Source organism: Melozone crissalis, unplaced genomic scaffold, assembly GCF_028551555.1.
Source record: "Melozone crissalis strain CALT ecotype California unplaced genomic scaffold, PUWL_Pcris_2 ptg000074l_1, whole genome shotgun sequence".
NCBI lineage: Eukaryota > Metazoa > Chordata > Aves > Passeriformes > Passerellidae > Melozone > Melozone crissalis.
Window position 1 is genome coordinate 268505 of NW_026535851.1, and position 25852 is coordinate 294356.

Here is a 25852-nt window from a genome sequence, read left to right on the forward strand (position 1 = left end):
CGGTGTCCTATGGCTGCTATCTTGCTGCGAGTCCTCTCTTTAAAAACACGTATCTGACATAGCATAGTTTCTATTTTACATTATGTTATAACCTAAAGCAAAATTTACACACTACTTAAGAAAATTAATACAGCATAACTTTCTAGCATAACACATATAATATTAATTTTAATATTTGCGAAAAGCCAATCATAAAATATGGATTTTTCACAACCCTTTTAATCCCTTTTACAATATAATAACCAAACTAACAGTACATGCTTAACGATCAACTATTTTACAACTGTTTCTAACCTATTTTTAACACAAGGACCCGGGAAGACCGCATCTATTGCCATGTGGTCTGTTGGCATTTGAAAGAAAGCAGGCAGGGAAGGAAGAATCCCCGCCGCAGCGATGGGCATTAGTGAACCACCGATTGTGATTTCTGGGTCTGTTTGTAACCCTCGGTCTGGAATACGAACTGTCTTCCTGTTCACTTGTTCCAAATGGTTCCTGTTCTCCCGCAACCTCTGTTTGCCCCCAGCTTGTCCCCATCAGGCTCTGCGAACTTGCTGAAGGCAAAGCCATGCTTGTTACATTTAAAAATTGCCACGGAGTTGCTGGGGCCACCCCGCTGGACGCCATCCTACCTGCACCGGGCTGCGCTAATTCCTTATTTTTCGCTGTTCACGGTGGCTGTGCACTTTGCGTAGCCTGATCTGTCTGTGCAGTTCCTGGCTGCGCAGATTGCGTATCTTGCGAGCATTTCAGGGTTTTAAACTGTTGTGCACGGGTGAGCGATCCACCCGCTCTCGGGCTGGTCCCCAGTAAGTCAGGGAGTCCCCTATCTGTGGGGAGCGCTTCCGCATGGTTAAAATGTCCCCGTCCCCTGGGGGAGCTATGGTTAGCGACTTCTCAGGCTCTGCTGACGCTGCTGGAGCGGGATCAGGGGGAGCTAAAATAGAGATTTTTGGAGTTCATTTGAGTTAGTAATATGAATTAAGCATTTAAAATTTAGCCTGTAGAACTATGTGTTGAAATTTAACCTTTTTACTTAAGAAACCTCTGCCATGGTACAAAGGGCATAGGAAAACGCAAATTTCAGAAGCTTCTTGCATAAAGAACAATACCAGAGGAGACCAAGGGATGCAAAGAACCCAGATAAAGGGACTCCTCCATCTCCAAGCTGATCAAGGCCGACAGACGTACTCAGATAAGCACCAAGGGACCAAAAGTGCACACGCAAAGGAGAAAAGTTCAAAAGTTGTCGTGATGAAGACCACAGTCTTCAGCCTCAGAGACTACCGAGAGACCCCCGTGCGACCACCACAGCAAACAACGCATGCCCAGAAGGGCGTGGATCTAATTACCATGCGAGGCGAGGACAGGCAGGGCCAGGGCTTGAATATGCATGGAAAGTAGTGCAATGTATTGCATATGGAAAACCTTTGTGAATAAACATGTGGGTCAGACTAAGGCTCGGGGCACAAGTTTTCATGAGAAGCTATCTCGCCTGCGCCGGGTGCTGACATAGATACCCACTTCATAACTATATCTGGTTGTGGAGTCTATTTATTCCACGTATCACTTCAGGCTACCCCTCCCACCGCTTTTGGCTGCGCGGGCTGGAGGGGAGAGGCTGCTCCAGGCCGTGGAATGACGTCCGACCCACTCGATCTGGGTTCCGCCCTTTGTGCCGTAGCCTGGGGCTCGAAGGCGGGAGGGGGTGGGACAAATCAGACGTCTACTGGGTTCGGGGCCGCCCCTGCTGACCGAGGGGGCTGGAGAGACCCTTCTGACGTCGGTTTTGGGGCTTGGGCGGGGGCAGGAGCTATGGGTGGACCATCAGGTAACAGGGGGGTTGCCACCCCAGCTCCGGAGGCTGGCTCAGCTATTTGGAACTGCTCCCAAGGTGTCGAGAGGGGTGGAGAAAGCGGTGACTTCCCGAGCCCCTCCCGCTTCTATCTCCGAGATACGCGTACATGTAAAGAATTCAAAAAATGCCATGTCTGCTTCGTCCACCTCCCCCACCAACAGTTTCATCTTGGGAAATCCCCCTGGTTCCCTTTCGGGCTTTGCCTGGGCTGCATCACCCCCACTGCGCACCTCTCCCGGACCAGGGGATGACTCCAAGACAGCGTTTATAGGGATAAGACCTCCCTCTTGTAATTCAGGGGGAAAAGGGGGGGGACGGGACAGTCTTTCCTCCTGTGGGGGCCGCAGGTCCCTGGTTTCCAGCCTGCGAGGAAATGCCCTGCAGCCACAGAGATGTTTGCAAAGCAGCCTCTGCAAAGGGTTTCTTGCATTTTGCCGCATGTAAAACATCATGCACAACTCTACCAACAAAAAGCAGTCTCGCAGCATTTTTGCCTTTATGCATAGCCACGTGGTAAAGCTTAGTATTTACATCTTCCCACAGATTTGGGTCAAATAAGACATTAAAAGGTATTTGGGCACACCTCCCTCACCCAGGATGACAAAAGTTCCGGTTCCTGTCTTGAGACTCGAGTGAGATGCTATTTCATCAATATTTCTAGATTATTTAGGACATCCGATTCAGTTTTTGAGGGGTTACTCCCCATCCCGACTCCTTGACAGCTTACCGGACCCTAATGGGTCTGCTGTTCATGGGCCTGGTCTGTTCTGCGACCTGAATGTTACGGGAATTGGCTCCTTCCACCGGGTTTTCCGAATGTCCAAACACCAAGATGTTCATCTGCGGAGAAATTTTCCTGTGTCCTGGTTTTCATCAAGGGTTCCTGGCACAGTTTCTTCTTACTGAGCTGCCACTTTTACACGGAGGCACCAGTTATCGGTTTCTCTGGACTGGATTGAAGGCACTTGAGACCGTAGTTCATGTTTGGACTCAGGAGTTTATTATTTCTTATCAGTGAAGCAGTCTCACAACCATGAGTTCTGCAGCCTTTCATTGGCAAGGAACAAAATGGCTATCTCCTGTTACAAGGTCTTTTAAGACTAAATTATCCAAATAAGAAATGACATCTAGATTATTTTCCCTTTTAACCTAATAACTGATCCCTCTAAGCCTGCAATGCAGATTTTTCTGTCCAATTAAAAAACATCACCCAAACCCATGAAGAAGGAAGAAGGTAAAGAAGAACAACCTGCCTCCACCTTAAAACCTCAATTTTTCTTCATATATATTTCCATATTCTAAAATCCCAAACTTTAAGTTTTCCACCCTGTGATATTACACACTTGTAACCAACTACACACCCGTAATCCCAGTGCAATCAATCAATTTTGGAAGTCTTCTCCACAGCCTCAGGTCAAATGCAGTGCACTCTTGTGGGTCTGTGCCTTTAAGCACAGAAAGTTGAAAATTCTCAGCATCCAGGGTCCCAACATAGAATATAGGCTTTTCACAAATATTAAAACGGATTTTATATGTGTGATGTTAAAGTAACTTTCTTATAAAGATATCGTTTTTATTTCTGTTGTTAATTAAGTTTAGACATAGTAGTGAAATAGCAATGCTTGTGTAAAAATGCCTGCTATGATGGGATAAAATCCAATGAACACAGGATGAGGACACCTGCTACAGATATGCCAGCTATCAGCACTCACCGTTTGAAGGCAGTGAGGACCAAGGCCCAAACTGGAAGTGATAAAGAGGAGACAAAACCATAGCCAAGAAACACGCATGCTCTAAAAAGACAGACCCAAGGAGGGGCCCTGTACAATAGTTCCTGGAAAATGTAAACTAGTTTAGAGATATGCATAGGATCTATGAATATGCAACAGGCTGATGTAATGGAAAAGGTATATAAGGGGTATCCCTAGATGTAAGAGTGTGGTCTTGGCTAAGTGCCAAGATACACCTGGCTGTAATTACCTTTGCTCTATGATCCTTTTCTCCTATTGTCCTTTATTAAACTTTTTAAATTTTCACAGGAGTGTGAATGTGTTTTTCACAACAACGTAACTATGCAAACAATAGATTAGCAAATTTAAGACCCACAGTCCCACTCACAATGTAATACCCCATTTCCATACCCCAAAATAAGGGAATTTGCAGGGCACTTTCCATTTCTATAGGAGCTTAGCAGACCAGGTTTTCATTGAATGCAGGTTCCAGAACTCCTCAACTCAGAAGCGATGCTCCATTCATACAACCATGACCTCTTATTTGGCCTTTCAGACAGATTTTTACATCTGGGTCCCCCATAGAGGAGTTGAATAAAAGAAATTAATTTACAAGTATACTAGTTTAGAACAAAGGAAGAAATGGAAAATTGCGGGTGCAGTAGTGATAGCATATCAAAGTAATCCACAGGAAATCTTTTATCTGCCAACAATGAATCAACCTCAAAAATAATTCTGCAAGTCAGACCTGTATCTGTTATGTGTCAAAACGTCTAATGGTACATCTTAATTACACTTATGATTCGATAGGATGCTACCAAGAAAATTATTTACTACATATCTGGTTTTGACTCAACAGCTATTTTCCCCATAGAGAAACAAATCACACTAATATTGCTAAAAAAAAAAAAAAAAGGAATTTTATATTACAAAGAAAGCACATATTAAAAAACAATGCAAATCCTTATGAAAAGACTGTTAAAAGGCAGGTATTTTTTAAAAGTCCTGTCTTCAGGTACTTTGAAAATGCACCTCAACATGCTTTTAAGTAAACGTTTAAATAGTCAAAAATGCAACCTAAGAATGTAACCAGCATTTCCTCATCTTTAGAAATAGTGAACACTCTGAGACTGCGTATTAAGGAGGGATAAACCAAGCAAAGATACATCTTTTTCTGGAAATATGTCTGCATGTAATGAATGAATAAGCGAAAAGCTTACCTCTTGCATGCCCGACTAGAACGTCCTTATAGTTAAAATACTCGACTTCTTCAGTGTAATTTTGTGTATAGGCAGTGTTGGATCCAGCATTTCTAGATTCGCTCCAACGTACTTTTGCATGTCCTCTTGCATGAATTTTAAGAGCTTTCACTCTAATTTCCCCAGTAACTTCTAAACTGATCCTTCCTGAGACTGTGTCCCCGCTAGAATACACGGGGATATTGCTGTTACTGAGACAGTCAAAGCTTATTGTCAAACTCTTCACCTTCCCCAGCACCATGATTTTTAACGAAGTGTATAAAAATATACTGCAAGGAAAACAAAAAAAAAGTCAAGGTCTCATACAAAACGCGACCTTCACGTTACACTGAACAACGCCTCTGCTGCGTAGAGCCTGCCCACCAGATCAGCGTGTCCCCTACGAACGCTTCATCGGAATTGCTGAGAAGACAACGACAGCCGCCCAACACTACGATATCCGTACAAAGGCAGCTGGCCCGCACGCTGCCAGGTCACTTTAAGAACAGCTTTGTGAAAAACAACCACCCCCGCGCATGCGCGAAGCGAGTCGTAGCGGCGGTTTCCTCCACCGCTTGCCTGTCTTTCCTGCCGCGTTCGGGTTTTTTTTGTGTTATCACTTCCATCTCATGCAGAGAGTCAGAGCACTCCCTGGTGGAGTCAGAGCTCTGCTACGAGTTCGCAGTATGGTATTGAAATACGTACTGAAGAACTGAGAGAAAAACGTCGGGGGGAGGGGGCGCTAGCGCTCCTTGTCCACAGGGTCATCTCAATCTCATCTCATCTCATCTGTCACGGCCTGGGGATCCTGGCTTGCTGATTGGGAGGTGTCTCGGAAGAAGCTGGCAGCTGAAATCGGGCAGCAGTCGGTGGGCACCAGGCCCTGGATTCTGGCAGTAGACGGCACGGGTTCTCCCCCTCAGCCGGGGGTTGCCTGGCTAACAGTAAAGAACAGAACCATTGTGTCAGGGAATTGCTCGGCACGTTGCTCAGTTACAGACCTTGCCCAAAGCTTTTGTTCGTGAAGGGACCAATCCTGGCAAAATTATAGGCAGGCCTCGGCATAATTTGCATATGGCTCTATAGTGTTTTCTCATTTATTATTTTGATACAGATGATGTATTTTTAAGGTCGTTGCGTTCTTTACTGTTAGCCAGGCAACCCCCGGCTGAGGGGGAGAACCCGTGCCGTCTACTGCCAGAATCCAGGGCCTGGTGCCCACCGACTGCTGCCCGATTTCAGCTGCCAGCTTCTTCCGAGACACCTCCCAATCAGCAAGCCAGGATCCCCAGGCCGTGACAGATGAGATGAGATGAGATTGAGATGACCCTGTGGACAAGGAGCGCTAGCGCCCCCTCCCCCCGACGTTTTTCTCTCAGTTCTTCAGTACGTATTTCAATACCATACTGCGAACTCGTAGCAGAGCTCTGACTCCACCAGGGAGTGCTCTGACTCTCTGCATGAGATGGAAGTGATAACACAAAAAAAACCCGAACGCGGCAGGAAAGACAGGCAAGCGGTGGAGGAAACCGCCGCTACGACTCGCTTCGCGCATGCGCGGGGGTGGTTGTTTTTCACAAAGCTGTTCTTAAAGTGACCTGGCAGCGTGCGGGCCAGCTGCCTTTGTACGGATATCGTAGTGTTGGGCGGCTGTCGTTGTCTTCTCAGCAATTCCGATGAAGCGTTCGTAGGGGACACGCTGATCTGGTGGGCAGGCTCTACGCAGCAGAGGCGTTGTTCAGTGTAACGTGAAGGTCGCGTTTTGTATGAGACCTTGACTTTTTTTTTGTTTTCCTTGCAGTATATTTTTATACACTTCGTTAAAAATCATGGTGCTGGGGAAGGTGAAGAGTTTGACAATAAGCTTTGACTGTCTCAGTAACAGCAATATCCCCGTGTATTCTAGCGGGGACACAGTCTCAGGAAGGATCAGTTTAGAAGTTACTGGGGAAATTAGAGTGAAAGCTCTTAAAATTCATGCAAGAGGACATGCAAAAGTACGTTGGAGCGAATCTAGAAATGCTGGATCCAACACTGCCTATACACAAAATTACACTGAAGAAGTCGAGTATTTTAACTATAAGGACGTTCTAGTCGGGCATGCAAGAGGTAAGCTTTTCGCTTATTCATTCATTACATGCAGACATATTTCCAGAAAAAGATGTATCTTTGCTTGGTTTATCCCTCCTTAATACGCAGTCTCAGAGTGTTCACTATTTCTAAAGATGAGGAAATGCTGGTTACATTCTTAGGTTGCATTTTTGACTATTTAAACGTTTACTTAAAAGCATGTTGAGGTGCATTTTCAAAGTACCTGAAGACAGGACTTTTAAAAAATACCTGCCTTTTAACAGTCTTTTCATAAGGATTTGCATTGTTTTTTAATATGTGCTTTCTTTGTAATATAAAATTCCTTTTTTTTTTTTTTTTAGCAATATTAGTGTGATTTGTTTCTCTATGGGGAAAATAGCTGTTGAGTCAAAACCAGATATGTAGTAAATAATTTTCTTGGTAGCATCCTATCGAATCATAAGTGTAATTAAGATGTACCATTAGACGTTTTGACACATAACAGATACAGGTCTGACTTGCAGAATTATTTTTGAGGTTGATTCATTGTTGGCAGATAAAAGATTTCCTGTGGATTACTTTGATATGCTATCACTACTGCACCCGCAATTTTCCATTTCTTCCTTTGTTCTAAACTAGTATACTTGTAAATTACTTTAATTTCTTTTATTCAACTCCTCTATGGGGGACCCAGATGTAAAAATCTGTCTGAAAGGCCAAATAAGAGGTCATGGTTGTATGAATGGAGCATCGCTTCTGAGTTGAGGAGTTCTGGAACCTGCATTCAATGAAAACCTGGTCTGCTAAGCTCCTATAGAAATGGAAAGTGCCCTGCAAATTCCCTTATTTTGGGGTATGGAAATGGGGTATTACATTGTGAGTGGGACTGTGGGTCTTAAATTTGCTAATCTATTGTTTGCATAGTTACGTTGTTGTGAAAGTACAAGGGACTCTAAGCTTGTTATTTCTGAAGTTTTCACCCTTTGTTAGAAGCGGTTCAATCCTGTTTGGGGCCTGTCCCGGGAAGAAGGGAGGGAGTATTCCTTCTCTCCGCATATTGGTTGCACAGTCAGGTGGTGGTGATGACTCAGTTCCTAGAACGAGAAAATGTTAAAACTGAGTACATAATTTGGTTGGGTGTTTTGGTGTGTTGTTTTGACTTTGTTGGGGGCGGCCGGAGGGGTGTTGTTTTTTGTGTGTGTGTATGTCTTTGTTTTGTTTTTTTATTTTTTAAGATATTTACTGCAGAAATCTTCTACAAAGCAGTTGCTATCGATTTTAATTATGTTACCATGATGCAAGCAAGCTCGGGTCGCTCATGAGATGTCTTTCTAGTTCACATGTTCTTTATACTGCTGCCTTAGAAATAATTCTCTCATGCGAAAAATTCATTCACCTCTGGCTTGCAGATGACAGAAACAGGCAAGCATGCAGGAGTCACTCATAGCAGGATGTATCCTTGCAAGTAAGAAGGAGATCCTATGCTTCTGTCAACTTAAGCAGACGCAATGACTTTCTATGTGGCCTGTAGATCCAAATGCTGACCTCGATAATAGGTGCTTGGTTTTGTCTGGAAAGGGAACAAATGGTGGCAGGGAAGGGACAGATCTGACACATTCCAACACCAGAAGCAAGACTGGTGCTGCACGTGCAGCACGTACAATCTTAAGCAGTTGTCCCGAGACACCACTGTCCTTCCCTTGGCTGCAGGCAGGACTGTGAACACTCGCTGCACAGAGTGGAGTTTAACTCTATGCCTTGTACCCTACCATAGTCTGGAACACCACTCCCTGTCCCTGCCTTGTCATTGGCCTGCTGGGGTTTGTTAGCCTGTTGCCAAGGTGATGCCAGCCGCTGATTGTAGGGGCCTGGGACGTGGGGGAAGTTCCTTTGCCCGCTCTCTAGTGTGTGCTGGGAGGCGGAGCGAAGTGGCTGCAGAGGACACATTGCCTTTCTTGAGAATGCCCACCTCTGGGGACAGACAGAAGTATTCAAGCTCCTGCCGTGCACATCCACTGGGCCAGCAAGGAGTTGTGAGCAGGGGCGGCCGTTGGGACACACGGTCCCACGGCCTCTTGCATCGCTCACTCCGTTATCTCTCCTGGCCCATGCCCCTGGCCAGCACGATCTGTAATCGCATTTCAGTAATGGTCAGCACACGCTCCTGAGAGAAGTGCAGGACAGGGGTGTCTACATGGGGCAAGCCAGCAGCATGGCCCTGTGGTATGAGGAGAGCGGATGGTGAGGCGTGGGTGATGGCCCTCCCCCTTTCTCCTTACCTCTGTGGTAGTCAGGCCAGACTGTGAGCAGAGTTGCTGAGCAAATGTAGTGGGGTGTAATGTAGATTGTATGTATATGAGTGGTTGGCAGGGGATGTGCTCGTGCCTGTTTAGGCCAGTCCTGCTTCAGCCTAGTCTGTGATTGACAGCTCAGTACTTGCTTACCATAATTCCGCTGCTGCTGTTCAGGCTCAGTGGGACTGCTGATCTGACAGGAAGGGAAGAAGGGATGAAAAAATGTATGTGCAAGGAAAACGCTATTATTTTTAATTAAAACCAAGCAAAGCCCTCCAAGCGTTTTTTTAACAACAACAGCAACAAAAAGCATTATACACATTGCTTTACTCTTTCAGTGTATTGAAGATTGTTATTTTGTGACATTACATGCTGCAGGTGCATTTACATAAATAGTGTTCTAGGGGTTTTATATTTTTGCATAGGTTTGTTTCAGCATTTCTGGTGCACTAAAGAAATTGGAGCATCAGCACTTTTATAGAACAGTGGGAACTAAAAAATCTTAAAATGTAGCAGCGTTCCTTCATGATGCTTCAGACTATTAACAACAGGAAGGGTCTTTTGTGTAATCCCACTATATGTGCCTTTATTATGCCAACCCTTTTGTATATGAGATGCTCAATTGTTTTATCTAAATAACTGTCTGTACTGTTGGAATCAGCAGGATTTTTTTTCTGGGTTCATGGTAATTATATCGGAATAAACCACAAATTTATTGGAGCATTTCAAGCAATACAAGAAATCATGACTCCAAAACAAGGTCAGCTTTCTCATTGAAATTAGGAAATGTTTGGGTCTTTGCTATCCAAGCAAAATCGAGCTAAACTTTGAATTTTTGATACATTAACTCTTAACAACATTAATTGGACAGCTTGCCACTTCTTGTGCCCCTGAATTTTTTTGGTACTTTCTAGGTGGTGCTTGTGCACTTTTTAAAAAAAATCAGTTTTTGGACACTTGCTATTTAGGCGGTAGGAGGAAGCTAAATTACTAAACGTAATCAATTAATGTAGCAGAAAATACTAAGATCACTTAATACTATTAGAGAGCTCTATTTAATTTTAACTAGAAGTCATATTGGAAAACAGTTTCCATTACAGATCTTTAAGGCAGACCTTGAAATGGCAGCAGTTACAGCTATGTTAATACTTGGATTTAAGATTGTTAAAAATGACCAGATAATACTGGCTTTCACATTTATGTATTAGCTTTTGCATGTTGTTATTGATTATAAGTATTTAGTATAGTAAAAATCATAATTCTTTCTAGCTGCTTGTTAATATATCATAATCAGCTTAAGTATGCCCTGTATTGCTCATAGAAATAGTAGTGTAATGAATATAATATCTATGTATCTCTTATAGAAACAGTATGGTGATGAATGTATTGTACTATAGACCTTAGTAAAACATAAGATGTGAAAAGGGCTTTTTGTAACTTAGACGAACAGTGTAAGGCCATGCACCGACTGACCTGTCCAAGTGATAAGATAACCATGACACAAACCAGAGCACTGGAGGACAATTAGAGAATACCATGTTAAATTTAAAGAGGACATAGTTATTCGAATTAGATCCCAATATTACCGGATGGAACGTGCCTGGGCTCGTCTGGCCCCTGCTGCTTGGACAGAGGTGGCAGCTGTGGTATTTCACCACAGAGATGCCTCTGGCTGGCTGGATGTTGCAGCTAGGCACTTGGAACAAGTCCAGGCTAATAAGAACTCAGTTTTACCTCTGGTGAAAGTCCTTAGGCTAGGTGAAGAGGAAAAGGAGATGGATTCTGCGGAGGGTTTAATCCAGAGTTTTATTCCAGGGTCACAGATCTCTGAATCTTGTAACAGCTCCACAGAATAACCGACCGCATGGCCTCAATGTCCTTTTAAGCCCACAGGGAGGGGGGAGGGAAAGGATAGGTGAGCCACCAACCAGGTGGGAGGGGGAGGGTCTCAGGGGACAATGACACATAGACAGGCCAATGACCCCAGGACTGAGAAGCATCTTTTGAACTTCTGCCAATCACATGATGCCCTTGCTGGAATGTAGAGCTTGACGGACAGCACCTAGCAAGGGAGCAAGGGGGAGGGGAAAGGAGAGGTTGGCACACCTGGGGGACTGGGAAGTCTAAAACAGGAAATTGCAACACACTGCAACATCTCCCCCTAGTTTTGTTTAAAAAGAAGAGGACTGGGTTTGTGATGCAGAGTGCTTGCCAAACTGTGGTTGGTGAATTGGTTCCTCCTCTACAGGACGGTCAGTGTTTTCCGCTGAGGCTTCCATGTCATCCATTGGAGCACTAAGGGCTTCCAAATGGTAAACTTCAGGAGGGGAAGATGAGCTTAAAATTAACTTGAGAAGCATGTGTTTGATTAGTCCAAAAATAATGCTAACAACTACAACAAGAACTAATATAAACAGTACTAAAAACACAGTTTTCAGAATAGATCCTAACCAGCCCGAGAGTCCCCAGCCCTTGAACAGTCCACTCAGCCAGTCGTCAGTTTCTCTCTTGATGTCGCTCACCATGGTTTTCATCTTGTCGATTGTGGCATGGACGTTCTCTGCTTTTGATGACAGGTTGAGGCAGCAGAGATCTTCAAATTCTTCACAGCAATGGTTGTGCAGAAGGCGCAGATAGTCTGTGGCTGCCCTATTCGGAATGGTGGCTTGCCTGGTAATTTCCTCATCCAATAAGAGGTCACTCAGGGCAGTAGAAGTGAGATTTGCCTGTTTTGCAACCCAACATTCCAATCGGCCTAATTCTCCCATGCTTTTTGCTGCTGAGATCCACGGCAGAAGGACTGTAATTGCGGTGGCCTTATGTCTGGACCAGTGAACAATTTCCGAATTACAGTCAGGGTCTAATTGCCTTAGGTCTCTTTTTTGGATAGCCAATGTATTAAGTTTGTTCGATTTGGGGTTAACAGGCTCAGCTTGCCAAAGGTACGTGGACCTCCGAGCAAACGAGGAGGGAGACCTGCCCATGCTCTGTCTCCACATATTAAAAACACACGTCTTGGGAGTTCACGAGGCTTATAATCACCACCTGATGAGTGCATGACTAGGACTGAATTTTCACACCAGTTTTTATCTGTGTAGTGTGAGTTGCTAGGGTCAGGATAAGTGTTTTGCTTAGCTTCATTATATGCTAACTGGGAATTGAATTTAAAGTGGACGCAAAAGGTTGCATTCATGGAGCCTAAGAGATGGAACTCTTGTGGCTCCCTTTTTAGCACTGGTAACTTTCTCGCCCACTCCTGCCAAAACAGTAAAGGATTGTCAGCAGGATAGTGGCCAGGAGAAGGTGCGAGTAGGTTCACTTCATTTAAAGCACTCCACATTTCATTTGGGAACTCTGAGGATTTAAAAGGAACTCCCACCAGGCAAGTTGACAGGGGGTCAGAGGCTGTCACTGTGGAGAGACAAATGTGATCTTGTCCAAGGGCTGAGGGACTATCCAGGAGATTGCTGGAGAAATGATCGCAAGTAGGACGAGGAGCAGCCTTGGTCTCATGGTGTCTCGAGACTGCACACGAACAGAGGGATCTAAACCGATAAAAGGAAACTTAAGACAAACATATATTACGAACTATTCCAGATAGGAGGCTTAAATGGAATTTCCTCCAGAGAACGCGTGCGGCATTTCCTTCTCCAGGCAGCATTAGCAACCTGGGGTGCTTCTGTAGATTTCTCTGAGACCTTGGGAACATAAGGCTTTACCCATTTGGAAGGAACCCACTTTAAACCAGAGGGGGTGAACACACAGGCATATCCACGTCCTCAAGTAACCAATTTGTAAGGTCCCACCGTTTTCCAAGTCTCAGGGTCCTTTACTAAAACCGGAGACTTTTCTTTCATCAGCATATGACTGCGCCCCCCAAAGTGGCGTAGAATGGGCGGATTCAGGCTGTCAAAAGAACAGTTCAGAAAATTGATTGTGAACAGCGCCCTGGACAACCGGATGTGGGGAGGTTCCACCTTCAGAACCTGATGTTGCTGGTCCAGGACTCTTTTGATATCACGGTGAGCCCTTTCTACTATGGCTTGACCTGTAGGAGAGTAGGGGATGCCAGTTTTGTGCTCTACTCCCCATTGCTGCAGGAAGCTCCCGAATTCCTTGGATTTGTAAACAGGCCCATTATCAGTTTTTAACTCCTTGGGGATGCCCATGAAAGAAAAAGCCTGTAAGAGGTGCTTAATGGCATCGATAGATGATTCTCCTGTGTGGGCAAAGGCATAGACCGCTCCAGAAAAGGTATCTACACTAACGTGAATGTATTTCTGCCGTCCAAATGACTGTATGTGTGTAACATCTGTTTGCCACAGTTCACAACTGTTCAGTCCCCTTGGGTTTGCTCCCGTACTCACTGTAGGGAGTGCATGTTGTTGGCAATTTGGGCATGTGCCCACAATCGCTTTGGCCTGTTCTCGAGTGATGTTAAACTGACGAACCAGGCCAGGTGCATTTTGGTGGAAAAGCTGGTGGCTGATTTTTGCCTGTTCAAAAACATTTGGGAGAGTGGCCATCACTGCAGGTGCAGCAAGAGCATCTGCTCTTCTGTTGCCTTCAGCGATAAACCCTGGCAAGTCAGTGTGTGACCTGACGTGCATCACATAAAATGGTTGCTCTCGGTGGGTGACTAACTACAAGTTTTGAGAGCAATTTGAAAAGTGTGATGTTAGACACTTCTTGCAGTATTGCTTGATCTGCCCTGGATACTACTCCTGCCACATATGCAGAATCCATAATCAGATTGAATGGTTCTGAGAACTTTTCAAAAGCCCTAACAACCGCAGCCAATTCAGCAACTTGAGGTTAACCTTCCACCTCAGCAATGTCCGTCTCCCACTGCTGGGTTTGAGGATCATTCCAAGTCATAACGGACTTGTGGGAATTCCCAGACCCATCTGTAAAAACAGTCAGAGCCTTTTTTAAAGGTCTCCTACTTAGAGCACTTCTCAATTTCAGAGTGAATTGAACATCTTGTTCGAACATTTTGTGGGCAGGCCTCTGGACAGAAATTTGTCCTGAGCAGGAATCTAGAGCAAACTGCAACACTTCATTTTCTCGGAACAATTGTTCCAACATTTGCATAGTATTTTGGCCCGATTTTAACTCAACTGGAATGTGAATGCACTCAGAGTCACATCCTGCTAACTCCCTGATCCGGGTCCTTGCTTTCCGGATCAGTTCTGCTACCAGCTCTTGAGGCTTTGTCATTCTCTTGGACCTTTTGTGACTGAGGAAAACCCATTCTATGATCAAAAGAGGGTCCCCCTGGTCCTGGCCCTTTTGTGGTGTATCCTTTGCCTTAGGTGTTTGTTTTTCCTCCCACTGGAAAATAATTCCATGGAGGTGTGGCAACTTACCTAGAATGATAAATTTGAATGGCAGGTCAGGCCGGCATCGGTTGGCCTGTCTTGTGGACATTGCAATCTGAGCCTTTTCTAGAGCTTTCCGTGCCTCTGGGGTAATGGACCTAGGAGCACCCGGGTCCTCTCCCCCTTTCGGTCAATTGAAAAGAGGGGCAAGGTCTTCGTTAGTCAGACCTAGCCATGGCCATATCCAATTTAAAGACCCACACAACTTGTGGACATCCGCAAGGGTCTTGATCTTTGGATTGATTTCTAGTTTTTGGGGAACAATGGTCCTGTTTCCAATTTCTAAGCCCAAATATTTCCAAGGTGGCATCTTTTGAATTTTCTTTTCCTGGAGCTCGAGCTCTACGACAATCTATGCATTGATCATTAGGTCAAGCACATGTGTAAGTAAATCGTCTTTGGGGGCACACACAAGGATATCATCCATATAATGATAGATGATGGCCTTTTCTGTGGCTGCATGCACTGGGGAAAGCAGGGAAGAGACATACCACTGGCAGATCGCTGGCAGGACCTTCAGTCTCTGAGGAAGAACTGTCCAATGGTACCGTTTCATAGGGGCTTCCATGTTGATGGTAGGGACCGAGAATGTGAAACGCGGTGCATCGTCAGGGTGTGGGAGAGTTTGGAAAAAACAATCTTTTATATCAATAACAGCCAATTTCCAATCCTGAGGAAGCATAGTTGGGAATGGCATACCAGGTTGGGGAGAGCCCATATCTTCAATGACATTATTAATTTGTCGGAGGTCGTGGAGGAGCTGTCATCTCTTTTTGTCAGCCTTTTGGATGACAAACACTGGAGAGTTCCACGGGGATGTGGTCTCCACAATGTGACCCTGTCCTGGTTTAGGGCAAATTTGTTAGAGAATCTGCAAAGGAGGGCCCCTCCAGAAAGCAAAACCCACACGGCCCCTCCCCCCAACCGGTTCGGGAAAAAATTCCTCGGAGAGAGGTGGAAAGAACCTGTTTATTTGACTGGCACAGCACCCCCCGCACACAAAATGAACAATACCAGCTGACACCGCTCTGAGAAAGATGACAAAATCAGAAAGTCTCTTTCGGGGGTGGTTGCTCTGTTCTCAGTCCCTCCAGCGCTGGGCCAGCTGCTGCAGCCAAACCTTCGGTGTTCCCGGGTCCCAGTCCGGAGCAGGTTCGAGATGGTCACAGGAACGGGAGAGGAGAAACAGTCCGGGAAGGAATTTGGACTGTTTAGCTAAACTAGCTAATAAGCAGAAGCAAAAGCGAGAGCAGAAGCAAGAGCAGAAAAGCAAGCAAGCAAAAGCAGCGAGCTGCGAGCTAGAAGTGAAAACAGCCCTAAGTACTGCCTTGTCTCTGTGTCCTGATAAGGGAAACCCAAACAAAACTTCCACTTTTCAGAGCCAGTCTTAAAGGCACAGAACAGATGAATGGGGATACAAGCATCATAACGTCACCCCAGGACATTCCACCCCTTATCCCCATATCATCAACATATTACAACACATCATGCATTATTCACACAAAGTTTCGATCTGTTTCCCCAAAATTACAAGCAATACCCATCATGCCTTCATCACATCCCCACACTGGACCACTGAATCCAGGCCCTATATTACAGAGCTGCAGGATCCCCCCTTTTCACTTTAGTAACTTAAAGCTCCATCTATCACTTGCTCAGACCTTCGACACTTTCACATTTCCTTCTCCATCTTCCACTTGCCCAGACCTTCAACTCTTACACATTTCCTTCTATCTCATGTCTGTATGGTTTAATGTACAGACAATGGCAGTAACATCCAATGAACAGTGATATTGCATATCATTCTATCCCACAATCAGATCTCCCTGAGGTACACATCGTGTTGTTCCATCTCTTTGCATTATCCACCACGTGCAACCTGGTCCCTGAGCAAAGACAACCCCACGAATGGGTTTGTCTCTACTCGAGGCAGAGTTGATCCATACAGTCTTCCCTAACAAACCTCTGATATGTACCACTGGGACTTTGTCTCCTTCTATTACATTCAGGGACTCAGACTGGGCAGGACCTGCTCGGTTGGTGGAACCTCGGGTGTTGACTAACCAGGTGGCCTTTGCTAAATGCTGCTCCCAATTCTTGAAAGATCCCCCACCCAAAGCTTTCAACTGGGTTTTTAGTAGTCCATTGTACCTCTCCACTTTCCCTGCAGCTGGTGCATGGTAGGGGATATGATACACCCACTCAATGCCATGTTCCCTAGCCCAGGTGTTGATAAGGCTGTTCTTGAAATGAGTCCCGTTGTCTGACTCGATCCTCTCAGGGGTGCCATGTCTCCACAGGACTTGCTTTTCAAGGCCCAGGATGGTGTTCCGGGCTGTGGCATGAGACACAGGGTAGGTTTCCAACCATCCAGTGGTGGCTTCCACCATGGTCAGCACGTAGCGCTTGCCCTGGCGTGTCTGGGGCAGTGTGATGTAGTCAATCTGCCAGGCCTCCCCATACTTGTACTTGGACCACCGCCCACCGTACCAGAGGGGCTTCACTCGCTTGGCCTGCTTGATGGCAGCACACGTCTCACAGTCATGGATAACCTGAGAAATACTGTCCATGGTTAGATCCACCCCTCGGTCTCGTGCCCATTTATAGGTGGCATCTCTGCCCTGGTGGCCTGAGGCATCATGGGCCCATCTAGCTAGGAATAACTCTCCCTTATGTTCCCAGTCTAGGTCTATTTTGGACACCCCTATCTTTGCAGCTTGGTCTACCTGCTCATTGTTCTGGTGCTCCTCATTGGCCCTACTCTTGGGTACATGGGCATCTACATGGCGGACTTTCACAGGTAGCCTCCCTACCCTGGTAGCAATGTCTTTCCACTCATCAGCAGCCCAAATTGGTTTCCCTCTACGTTGCCAGTTAGCCTTTTTCCACCTCTCCAGCCATCCCCACAGAGCATTGGCTACCATCCATGAATCAGTGTAGAGGTAGAGCTTTGGCCACTTCTCTCTCTCAGCAATGTCCAGGGCCAGTTGAACAGCTTTGAGTTCTGCAAGTTGGCTTGATCCACCTTCTCCTTCGGTAGCTTGTGCAACCTGTCGTGTGGGGCTCCATACGGCTGCTTTCCACTTCCGGTTCATCCCTACAATGCGACAGGAACCGTCAGTGAAAAGAGCGTAGCGTGTTTCCTCTGGTGGCAGTTGGTTATAGGGAGGGGCCTCTTCAGCACGTGTCACTGGTTCTTGTTCCTCTTCATCTGTGACAGCAAAATTCTCACCTTCGGGCCAATTTGTAATGACCTCCAAAATCCCAGGGCGATTCAGTTTACCTATACGGGCGCGCTGAGTGATGAGAGCAATCCACTTGCTCCATGTAGCACTGGTGGCATGGTGAGTGGAAGGAACCTTGCCTTTGAACATCCACCCCAGCACCGGTAGTCGGGGTGCCAGGAGGAGTTGTGCTTCAGTGCCTATTACCTCCGAGGCAGCCTGGACTCCTTCATAGGCAGCCAGGATTTCTTTCTCTGTTGGAGTATAGTTGGCTTCAGACCCTCTGTAGCTTCGACTCCAAAATCCCAGTGGTCGACCCCGAGTCTCCTCAGGCACCTTCTGCCAAAGGCTCCAGGACAAGCCATGGTTCCCGGCTGCAGAGTAGAGCATGTTCTTTACCTCTGGTCCTGTCTTGACCGGGCCAAGGGCTACTGCATGGGCAATCTCCTGCTTGATCTGGACAAAGGCCTGTTGCTGCTCAGGGCCCCACTGGAACTTGTTCTTCTTGCGGGTGACCAGGTAAAGAGGGCTCACGATCTGACTGTACTCAGGAATATGCATCCTCCAAAAACCTATTGCACCCAAGAAAGCTTGTGTCTCTTTCTTATTGGTGGGTGGAGACATTGCTGTGATCTTGTTGATGACATCTGTAGGAATCTGACGCCGTCCATCTTGCCACTTCACTCCCAGGAATTGAATCTCACGAGCTGGTCCCTTTACTTTACTCTTTTTAATGGCGAAACCAGCTCCCAGGAGGATCTGGATGATTTCCTTCCCTTTCTCGAACACTTCCGCAGCTGTGTTCCCCCACACAATGATGTCATCAATATACTGCAGATGTTCCGGAGCCTCTCCCCTTTCTAGTGCAGTCTGGATCAGTCCATGGCAGATGGTGGGGCTGTGCTTCCACCCCTGGGGCAGTCGGTTCCAGGTGTACTGCACTCCCCTCCATGTGAAGGCAAACTGAGGCCTGCATTCTGCTGCCAGAGGAATGGAGAAAAATGCATTGGCAATGTCTATAGTGGCATACCACTTTGCTGCCTTGGACTCTAGCTCATACTGGAGCTCTAATATGTCTGGCACGGCAGCACTCAGTGGTGGAGTCACTTCATTCAATGCACGGTAGTCCACAGTCAATCTCCATTCTCCTTCAGATTTTCGCACAGGCCGAATGGGGCTGTTGAAGGGTGAGTGGGTCTTGCTGACCACCCCTTGGCTCTCCAGCTCTCGGATCATCTTATGGATGGGGATCACGGCATCTCGAGTGGTCCTATACTGCCGTCGATGCACTATGGAAGTAGCAATTGGCACTTGTTGCTCTTCTCCCATCAGGCATCCTACTGCAGATGGATTCTCAGACAACCCAGGCAAGGTGTTCAATTGCTGGATGCCCTCTGTCTCTACAGCAGCTATTCCAAATGCCCATCTGAGTCCTTTTGGGTCTTTGAAGTACCCACTCCGAAGGTAGTCTATGCCCAAAATACATGGGGCCTCTGGGCCAGTCACAATAGGATGCTTCTTCCACTCATTTCCCGTTAGACTCACATCAGCTTCCACCAAAGTGAAATCCTGGGATCCTCCTGTCACACCAGCAATAGAAACAGACTCTGTCCCCACATGTCTTGATGGGATTAATGTGCACTGCGCACCAGTATCGACCAAAGCTTTGTACTCTTGTGGCTCCGAAGTGCCAGGCCAACGAATCCACACAGACCAGAAAACACGATTTTCCCTGGCCTCTACCTGGCTAGAGGCAGGGCCCCTCTAAGCCTGGTTATCCTTCTTTCCCTGGGCGTATGTTTTGGATGTTCCTTCGAGAGGATCAGACATGTCATCATCATCATACCTGGTCGGTCGGCTACGGGCTACTGGAGCTGCTTTCCTCCTGGTGGCTTCCTTCAGTTCACGCACCCGTCGTGCCAGAACAGCAGTAGGTTTCCTATGCCACCTTCTCATGTCCTCCCCACAATCACACAGGTAGAACCACAGCTCAGCTCGTGGGGTGTACCTTCTCTCGCCATCTGGGAAACGTCTGCCTTGGAGACCAGAACCTCGGATCTGTACTGCTGAAATTTGGAGAAGGTCTTCTTTAATCTCCTCTCTAAGCTTCTTATGGTTCTCCTCTATCTTATCCTCTAAGTTCTGCAGACGTGTTTCTACCGCTGCGATTCTGGCATGTGTCGGGCCATGTACAGCATCTGCATATGCTCGGAGCTTCCTTGCCATGTCAAGCACAGTCTCATCCCTCTCATCCCTCTTCATGATGGCTAAGGCAGAAGCATATTCGTGTGGCCCAAGTCGTACGAGTTTTCGCCACATCACAGACGTGCATGGTACTAAGTCTGGGTTCCTGGTTGTTACATCATCTGAGAAGATAATTTCTGCCACAGCCATTTCTCTCAAGCGTTGGATCCCTTGCTCTATTGTCTTCCACTGAGTTTGCTGCATATAGAGATCTTCTGCACACAGGTATCTTTCTGCTACGCTTCTTAGGACCCGTTCCCAGAGGCTGTGAGGGTTAGCCCCCCTCATCATTCCTTGGTCTATGACAGTATCCTGTGACAGGGATCCCAAATGCCTGGCTTCAGTGCCATCCAGAATTGTAGCCTCGCCTGCAGCATCCCAGAGACGGACAAGCCAACTAATTATGGATTCATCAGACCTTCGAGTGTAATCCTTCCGTAGGCCACGAAGGTCCTTCAGGGAAAAGGACTCATCTGATCTTGCACCTGCTGCTTTGACTCCTGATTTTATGTCAGGAGGCATTGAGGTTCCTTCTCCTTCATCATCATCATCATCATCATCCCCTGGTCGATTGGTCTTGTCCGTGCATTTCCCACTTCTAGTGCTGGTAGCAACAGCCATGGGTTTAGCTGCTGGTTTCGAGCCTGGAGTGTTAGCTGCAGCCTGAGTCACCGGGACAGTTGCTGATTTATCTCCCTGCCCCCCTGCCTCTCTCTGCTGTCCGACAGTATCTAGCAGCGTGCGATAAGCATATGCCAGGGCCCAGCTCACTGCAATGACCTTCCTCTCCTTAGGCTCATCCTGGTACTTCTCTTTCAGATATTTCCCCACCTCAGCTGGATTCTGAATTTGTTCATGGGGAAAATCCCAGACTATAGGGTCAGAGAATTCCTTCAGGATTTGGCCCATATCCTCCCATTTCCCACACCACTTAGGATTTTCCACACCGGGGTCTACTCCTGAGTCAGGGGTCTCATCAGTCCGTCTAGAAATCTCAGCCCTCATTCTAGAGAAGCAGCAGGCTGTATAGAGGAAGGTTACCAGATTGAATACCAGGAAGATGGTCTCTTTAACATTGAGGGGAAACTGAACATCCTTCACTAGTGATGCAACTGCTTCATAGGAGAAGGAGGAAAGCAGAGGCTGAAAAACTTCATTCCCTCCTGCTCCTCCTGCAACAAACTGGATGCATAACCATAGCCATGAACCATTCATACCTGGAGCAGACACTAGCATGTTTATAAACTTCTTGCACATTATTGCCACCAAGCCCAGCAGGATAGCTACTCTGGTCACTGCCCCTCTGATGTAAAAACTACGTATTAGGGGCAATACTAAAGCTATTTCTGGATAAGAAAATAAACCTAGGGACCAGAGAGGTATTAAAATCTCAAAAAACCCTAGGGACCAGAAATGCATGCAAAACTTCACCCCAATAGACATTATCAATTCAAAAACCATGGCTATTAGCTGATTTAAACAAACACAGAGTAATAGCAACCAAAATGCAGTCAAAACAGGGTTTTTCCACTCTCTCTCGAGCCCCACGTTTGGGCACCAATATTTTGTCCTGGTTTAGGGCAAATTTGTTAGAGAATCTGCAAAGGAGGGCCCCTCCAGAAAGCAAAACCCACACGGCCCCTCCCCCCAACCGGTTCGGGAAAAAATTCCTCGGAGAGAGGTGGAAAGAACCTTTTTATTTGACTGGCACAGCACCCCCCGCACACAAAATGAACAATACCAGCTGACACCGCTCTGAGAAAGATGACAAAATCAGAAAGTCTCTTTCGGGGGTGGTTGCTCTGTTCTCAGTCCCTCCAGCGCTGGGCCAGCTGCTGCAGCCAAACCTTCGGTGTTCCCGGGTCCCAGTCCGGAGCAGGTTCGAGATGGTCACAGGAACGGGAGAGGAGAAACAGTCCGGGAAGGAATTTGGACTGTTTAGCTAAACTAGCTAATAAGCAGAAGCAAAAGCGAGAGCAGAAGCAAGAGCAGAAAAGCAAGCAAGCAAAAGCAGCGAGCTGCGAGCTAGAAGTGAAAACAGCCCTAAGTACTGCCTTGTCTCTGTGTCCTGATAAGGGAAACCCAAACAAAACTTCCACTTTTCAGAGCCAGTCTTAAAGGCACAGAACAGATGAATGGGGATACAAGCATCATAACGTCACCCCAGGACAGACCCTTTTTTAGTTGCTCTTCTACTAGCTCCTCGAGCACCTTTATTTTTTGTTTACTGAGTGGCCATTGTTTCACCTCAACTGGTTTGTCTGTTTTCCACTTCAGTTTTTGGGTGGGGCGCTGTTCAATGACTGCTGTGCAAAAATGCTGTGGAGAGTCTGGAATATCAATTGTGACACCCCACTGGGCCATTAGATCTCTCCCTAACAATGGTTCCGAATAATCTAATACAAATGGACAGATATTTGCCAATTGTCCGTTTGGTCCCTCAATTTGGATGATGCTCTTGGATTGTCTCGCCAATTGCTGACCTTCTACACCTCGAACGTCACCAGCAACGTTTTGCAAAGGCCAATGTGCTGACCAGTCTTGTACTGGGATCACTGTGCAGTCTGCACCTGTGTCTACAAGCATCTCAATGCGTTTAGACTCCTCACCCTCACTGACATTACACCAGATTTTGGGTTTGTCCTTCCCAATAACTTGGACCCGGGCGACTGTGGACCCTTGTTTTTTGGTGCCTTCAGGTAAACACGGCACAGGGATAGCTTGGGCAACAATTTGTCCCTTGGGAAGAAACAGGGGTGGGTGGAAACAGTGCAGCCCGAGAACGAATTGCTCAGGATCTGATGTTGTCATTCCTGGAGCAATTTCGATCTCTTGTAGTGTGTGTTTGGTGTCCCCAATGACGATGTACTTAGAATGAATTCGGTGCCAAGTACCCTTCTGTTCTGGATTGACGGAGCCAAAATGCCAGTCAGTGTCTTTCAGGTGGAGTGACTCTGTCAGCTGCAACCCATAAGGCTCATTGACAGAATATGTGGTTAACACGGGTTCACCTAAATCATAACAAAGGTTATTTTGTTTCACTTGCAACAAAGGACCAGCAGACATGGTCTTTGAAGCATCTGCTTCACTTACAGAAATATTAACATTACTGCATGCTTGGTTTATTTTGCTTCCCTTATTCCCTTGGCCTGCTCCTTTTGTGTCTGCATGCCTGGCAGGCCAGCGCTCCCCTTTCAGTTTTTTTTGTTGTTGTTGACCCCGTGGGAGTGCTTGCAGTTCTCCTCCCCTGCTATTTCTAAATTCATCAAATTGTTTTTTCAGGGGGTACTGGCTACTCCAGTGCCCAAGGTTATTGCAAAGCAGGCATGGCTTTGTGGGGTCAACCATTGCTGGTCTTCGCTGCTGCTTAGGGTACTGCTGTGCTGAGGGAAAAGGCGCAGGGCTGGCAACGGCGACACGCTGAGGTGGTCTTGGCAGCAGCCTTGGTCTGGTGTCTTCAGCAACACTAATCAGAGGCACTTTCCTGTTACAGACTAGAAGCATATTTTTTAGTGGGGGGGAGGTTCTAGGGGAAGACTCAAAATTGCCACTCGACACTGCTCATTTGCATTTGTAAATGCCATTTCCTCTAAAACCTCTTCCCTTGCATTCTCTTTTTAAACTTGTATTTCAATAGCTCTAGTTAAACCTTTGTACAAATTTCAAAAAAGCCTCTGATGGTAGCTGCTTGATCTTACTATAAGGCTCAAAAGGCCCCTCGGGTTGGAGGGAAAAGAATGCTTTTTCAGCTGCCTCTTTGACTTTCTCGAGTGTTTCTACAGGAATTACTGTTTTGCGGAGATATAGCCAAAAACTCCACAACTTTGTGAAAGTTGTAAAGCCGGTATGTTTATTACAGCGCTGGACGCATGTGGGAATCGTTCCCCTAAAATGACATGCGTACTTCTGGGAATTTCAGGTCCCTTTTTATCCTCCTCTCAAATACATATGCATATAATTTCACAATAGGTTTATACATATTCTTTTTTACAAATTTCGTGTGACATTTGCCGCTAGTTCTTTATCAGAAAGAATTCCTGGGTCAGGTTGACTTGCTCTCACAGCAGTCTCTCTGTTTCTCTTTATCACTTTCTGTCTCTCCCCCCCAACCCCCCCCCCCCCTTATCTTTGTCCTTCACTGAATCCCTGAGCCTAGGCAGCCTAGGCCTTGCAGTCAGGCTACATAGCTATGTTTCAAACTACAGACTTAACTCAAAGATGTACATTAAACCTAAATCAAAATGGATTTTTACTCTGAAAAATTTTCCACTTTGCCTCATCCCCCCCTTTCCTAAAAAGGAGGAAGTAAATTCTTTTACTTCATGCAAATTCTTATGACAATAAGTATACTTTAGTGCTTTGCCATTTACGTTTGATAAGGAAGTTAACACTGTTAGGCGCTGTAGTATTCTCCAATTCCAAATTAGCAATATAATGGATAATCCTAAACTTATTCTAACTAATATTAACAAAACTACAATGGGATGACACAACTTAATAAAGATTCCATTTGCAGTTGGTGACCACCTAAAGATCACATCCCACCAGTGGTGATCTGCATTTTGTTTTATTCTCTGTAGAATTCTGGTTATTTCTTTTGTATCATGTTGGACAGTAATTAAGGTTTTCTTTCCACTTTCTTGGATTTCCTTCCAGATCCCCAGTAGGTCTTGGTGCTTAATTAATTGTTTTACTAATGCAAGGTCCATTCTAATAGGAGTAGGCGATAGTCTGTGGTACATTGTGTAATTGGTTTTAATCGACTGGTGGGATGTCACTCGGGCTAAGTACGAAAACCCACACCTGATAATCTTAACAAATTACAAATACAAAAATTAAAATTATTTCTGCTTGACAAAATAACATCATTGTTATCAATCTTTATAGCAGCACAAGCAGATCTCAGGCACACACAACTTTTACCAGTATATACGAGCACAGTTCTCTGGTCAGTGGCTAGATGAATTTTGAAGTGGCAAATACTCTGTTCAGTGTCTAGACACACATCCTGGGCATTAACAGTATTGCTTTCACAAATGAATTCTACCTGTTCTCTGGTAATGCAGGACTCTAAGTTTACTGTTTGCTACTTTTCATTCCCTTTTTGTGCCCACATTCTATGTTCTGAAGGGTAGAGCACTGTTTTTTCATTATTTAATCCTAGTGCAATGATGGGATGGATAACATAAACAGTGGCATTACATATGGTAAGCACAAAGGCAGTGGTCACATTAGAAGCAGGATCATAGGTGAAATTTACCATAGTCTACCAGGATTGAAACTTCCTTTCAAAATCAATCACATTATCCCAGACAATTTTCTGAATTTCAGCTGGAAAATTACCTTCACCCCTTTCTCGTAGATCAGAGCTGCTGTTGCCTGCATCCATAACTGTGCTTGTATAAAACTGAAAACTAAAGACACATTATCTTGAACTGTACTAAATGCTTCTACCATTAACTTGTGGTCTTGGTCCCCGGTCTTTCTCACTTTGGCAGTACTTTTGAAATCTGCCACTGGCTAGTTCCTAATGCCAATAGAGATGACTGTAAAGGCTGCTTCAATTTTGTTAGGCCACTTGCTGCAGTGGCCAGTTTATTCATCAGTATTTCTGAATCAATTCCATTTAAAACTCCTAATCCTGTCCCTAATATCCCAGTTAGATCCTTTCTTATTCTGCTCCTGAGGTATACCTGTCTTTGTAACTATGTTGTCCAGCCCTCAAAGGATGTTCTTAAGAAAGAGGAGCAGGCTGGTTGGATTTTGGAGATGTTAATTTGCGTTAGCAACTCTACATGTTTGAGAGACCATTC

At 45.8% G+C, this 25852-nt stretch overlaps 1 protein-coding gene across 1 annotated transcript in view; it reads left to right on the forward strand.

The window, feature by feature from the left end:
- Nucleotides 1–6655: 6655 nt before the first annotated feature.
- The window catches only part of LOC128946103 (arrestin domain-containing protein 3-like), a 46310-nt gene continuing 27113 nt past the window's right edge, over nt 6656–25852 (forward strand). Inside the window, exon 1 of the mRNA XM_054290007.1 lies at nt 6656–6935. Coding sequence (XP_054145982.1) covers nt 6656–6935 — 280 coding nt within the window. The remainder of the gene's footprint in view (nt 6936–25852) is intronic.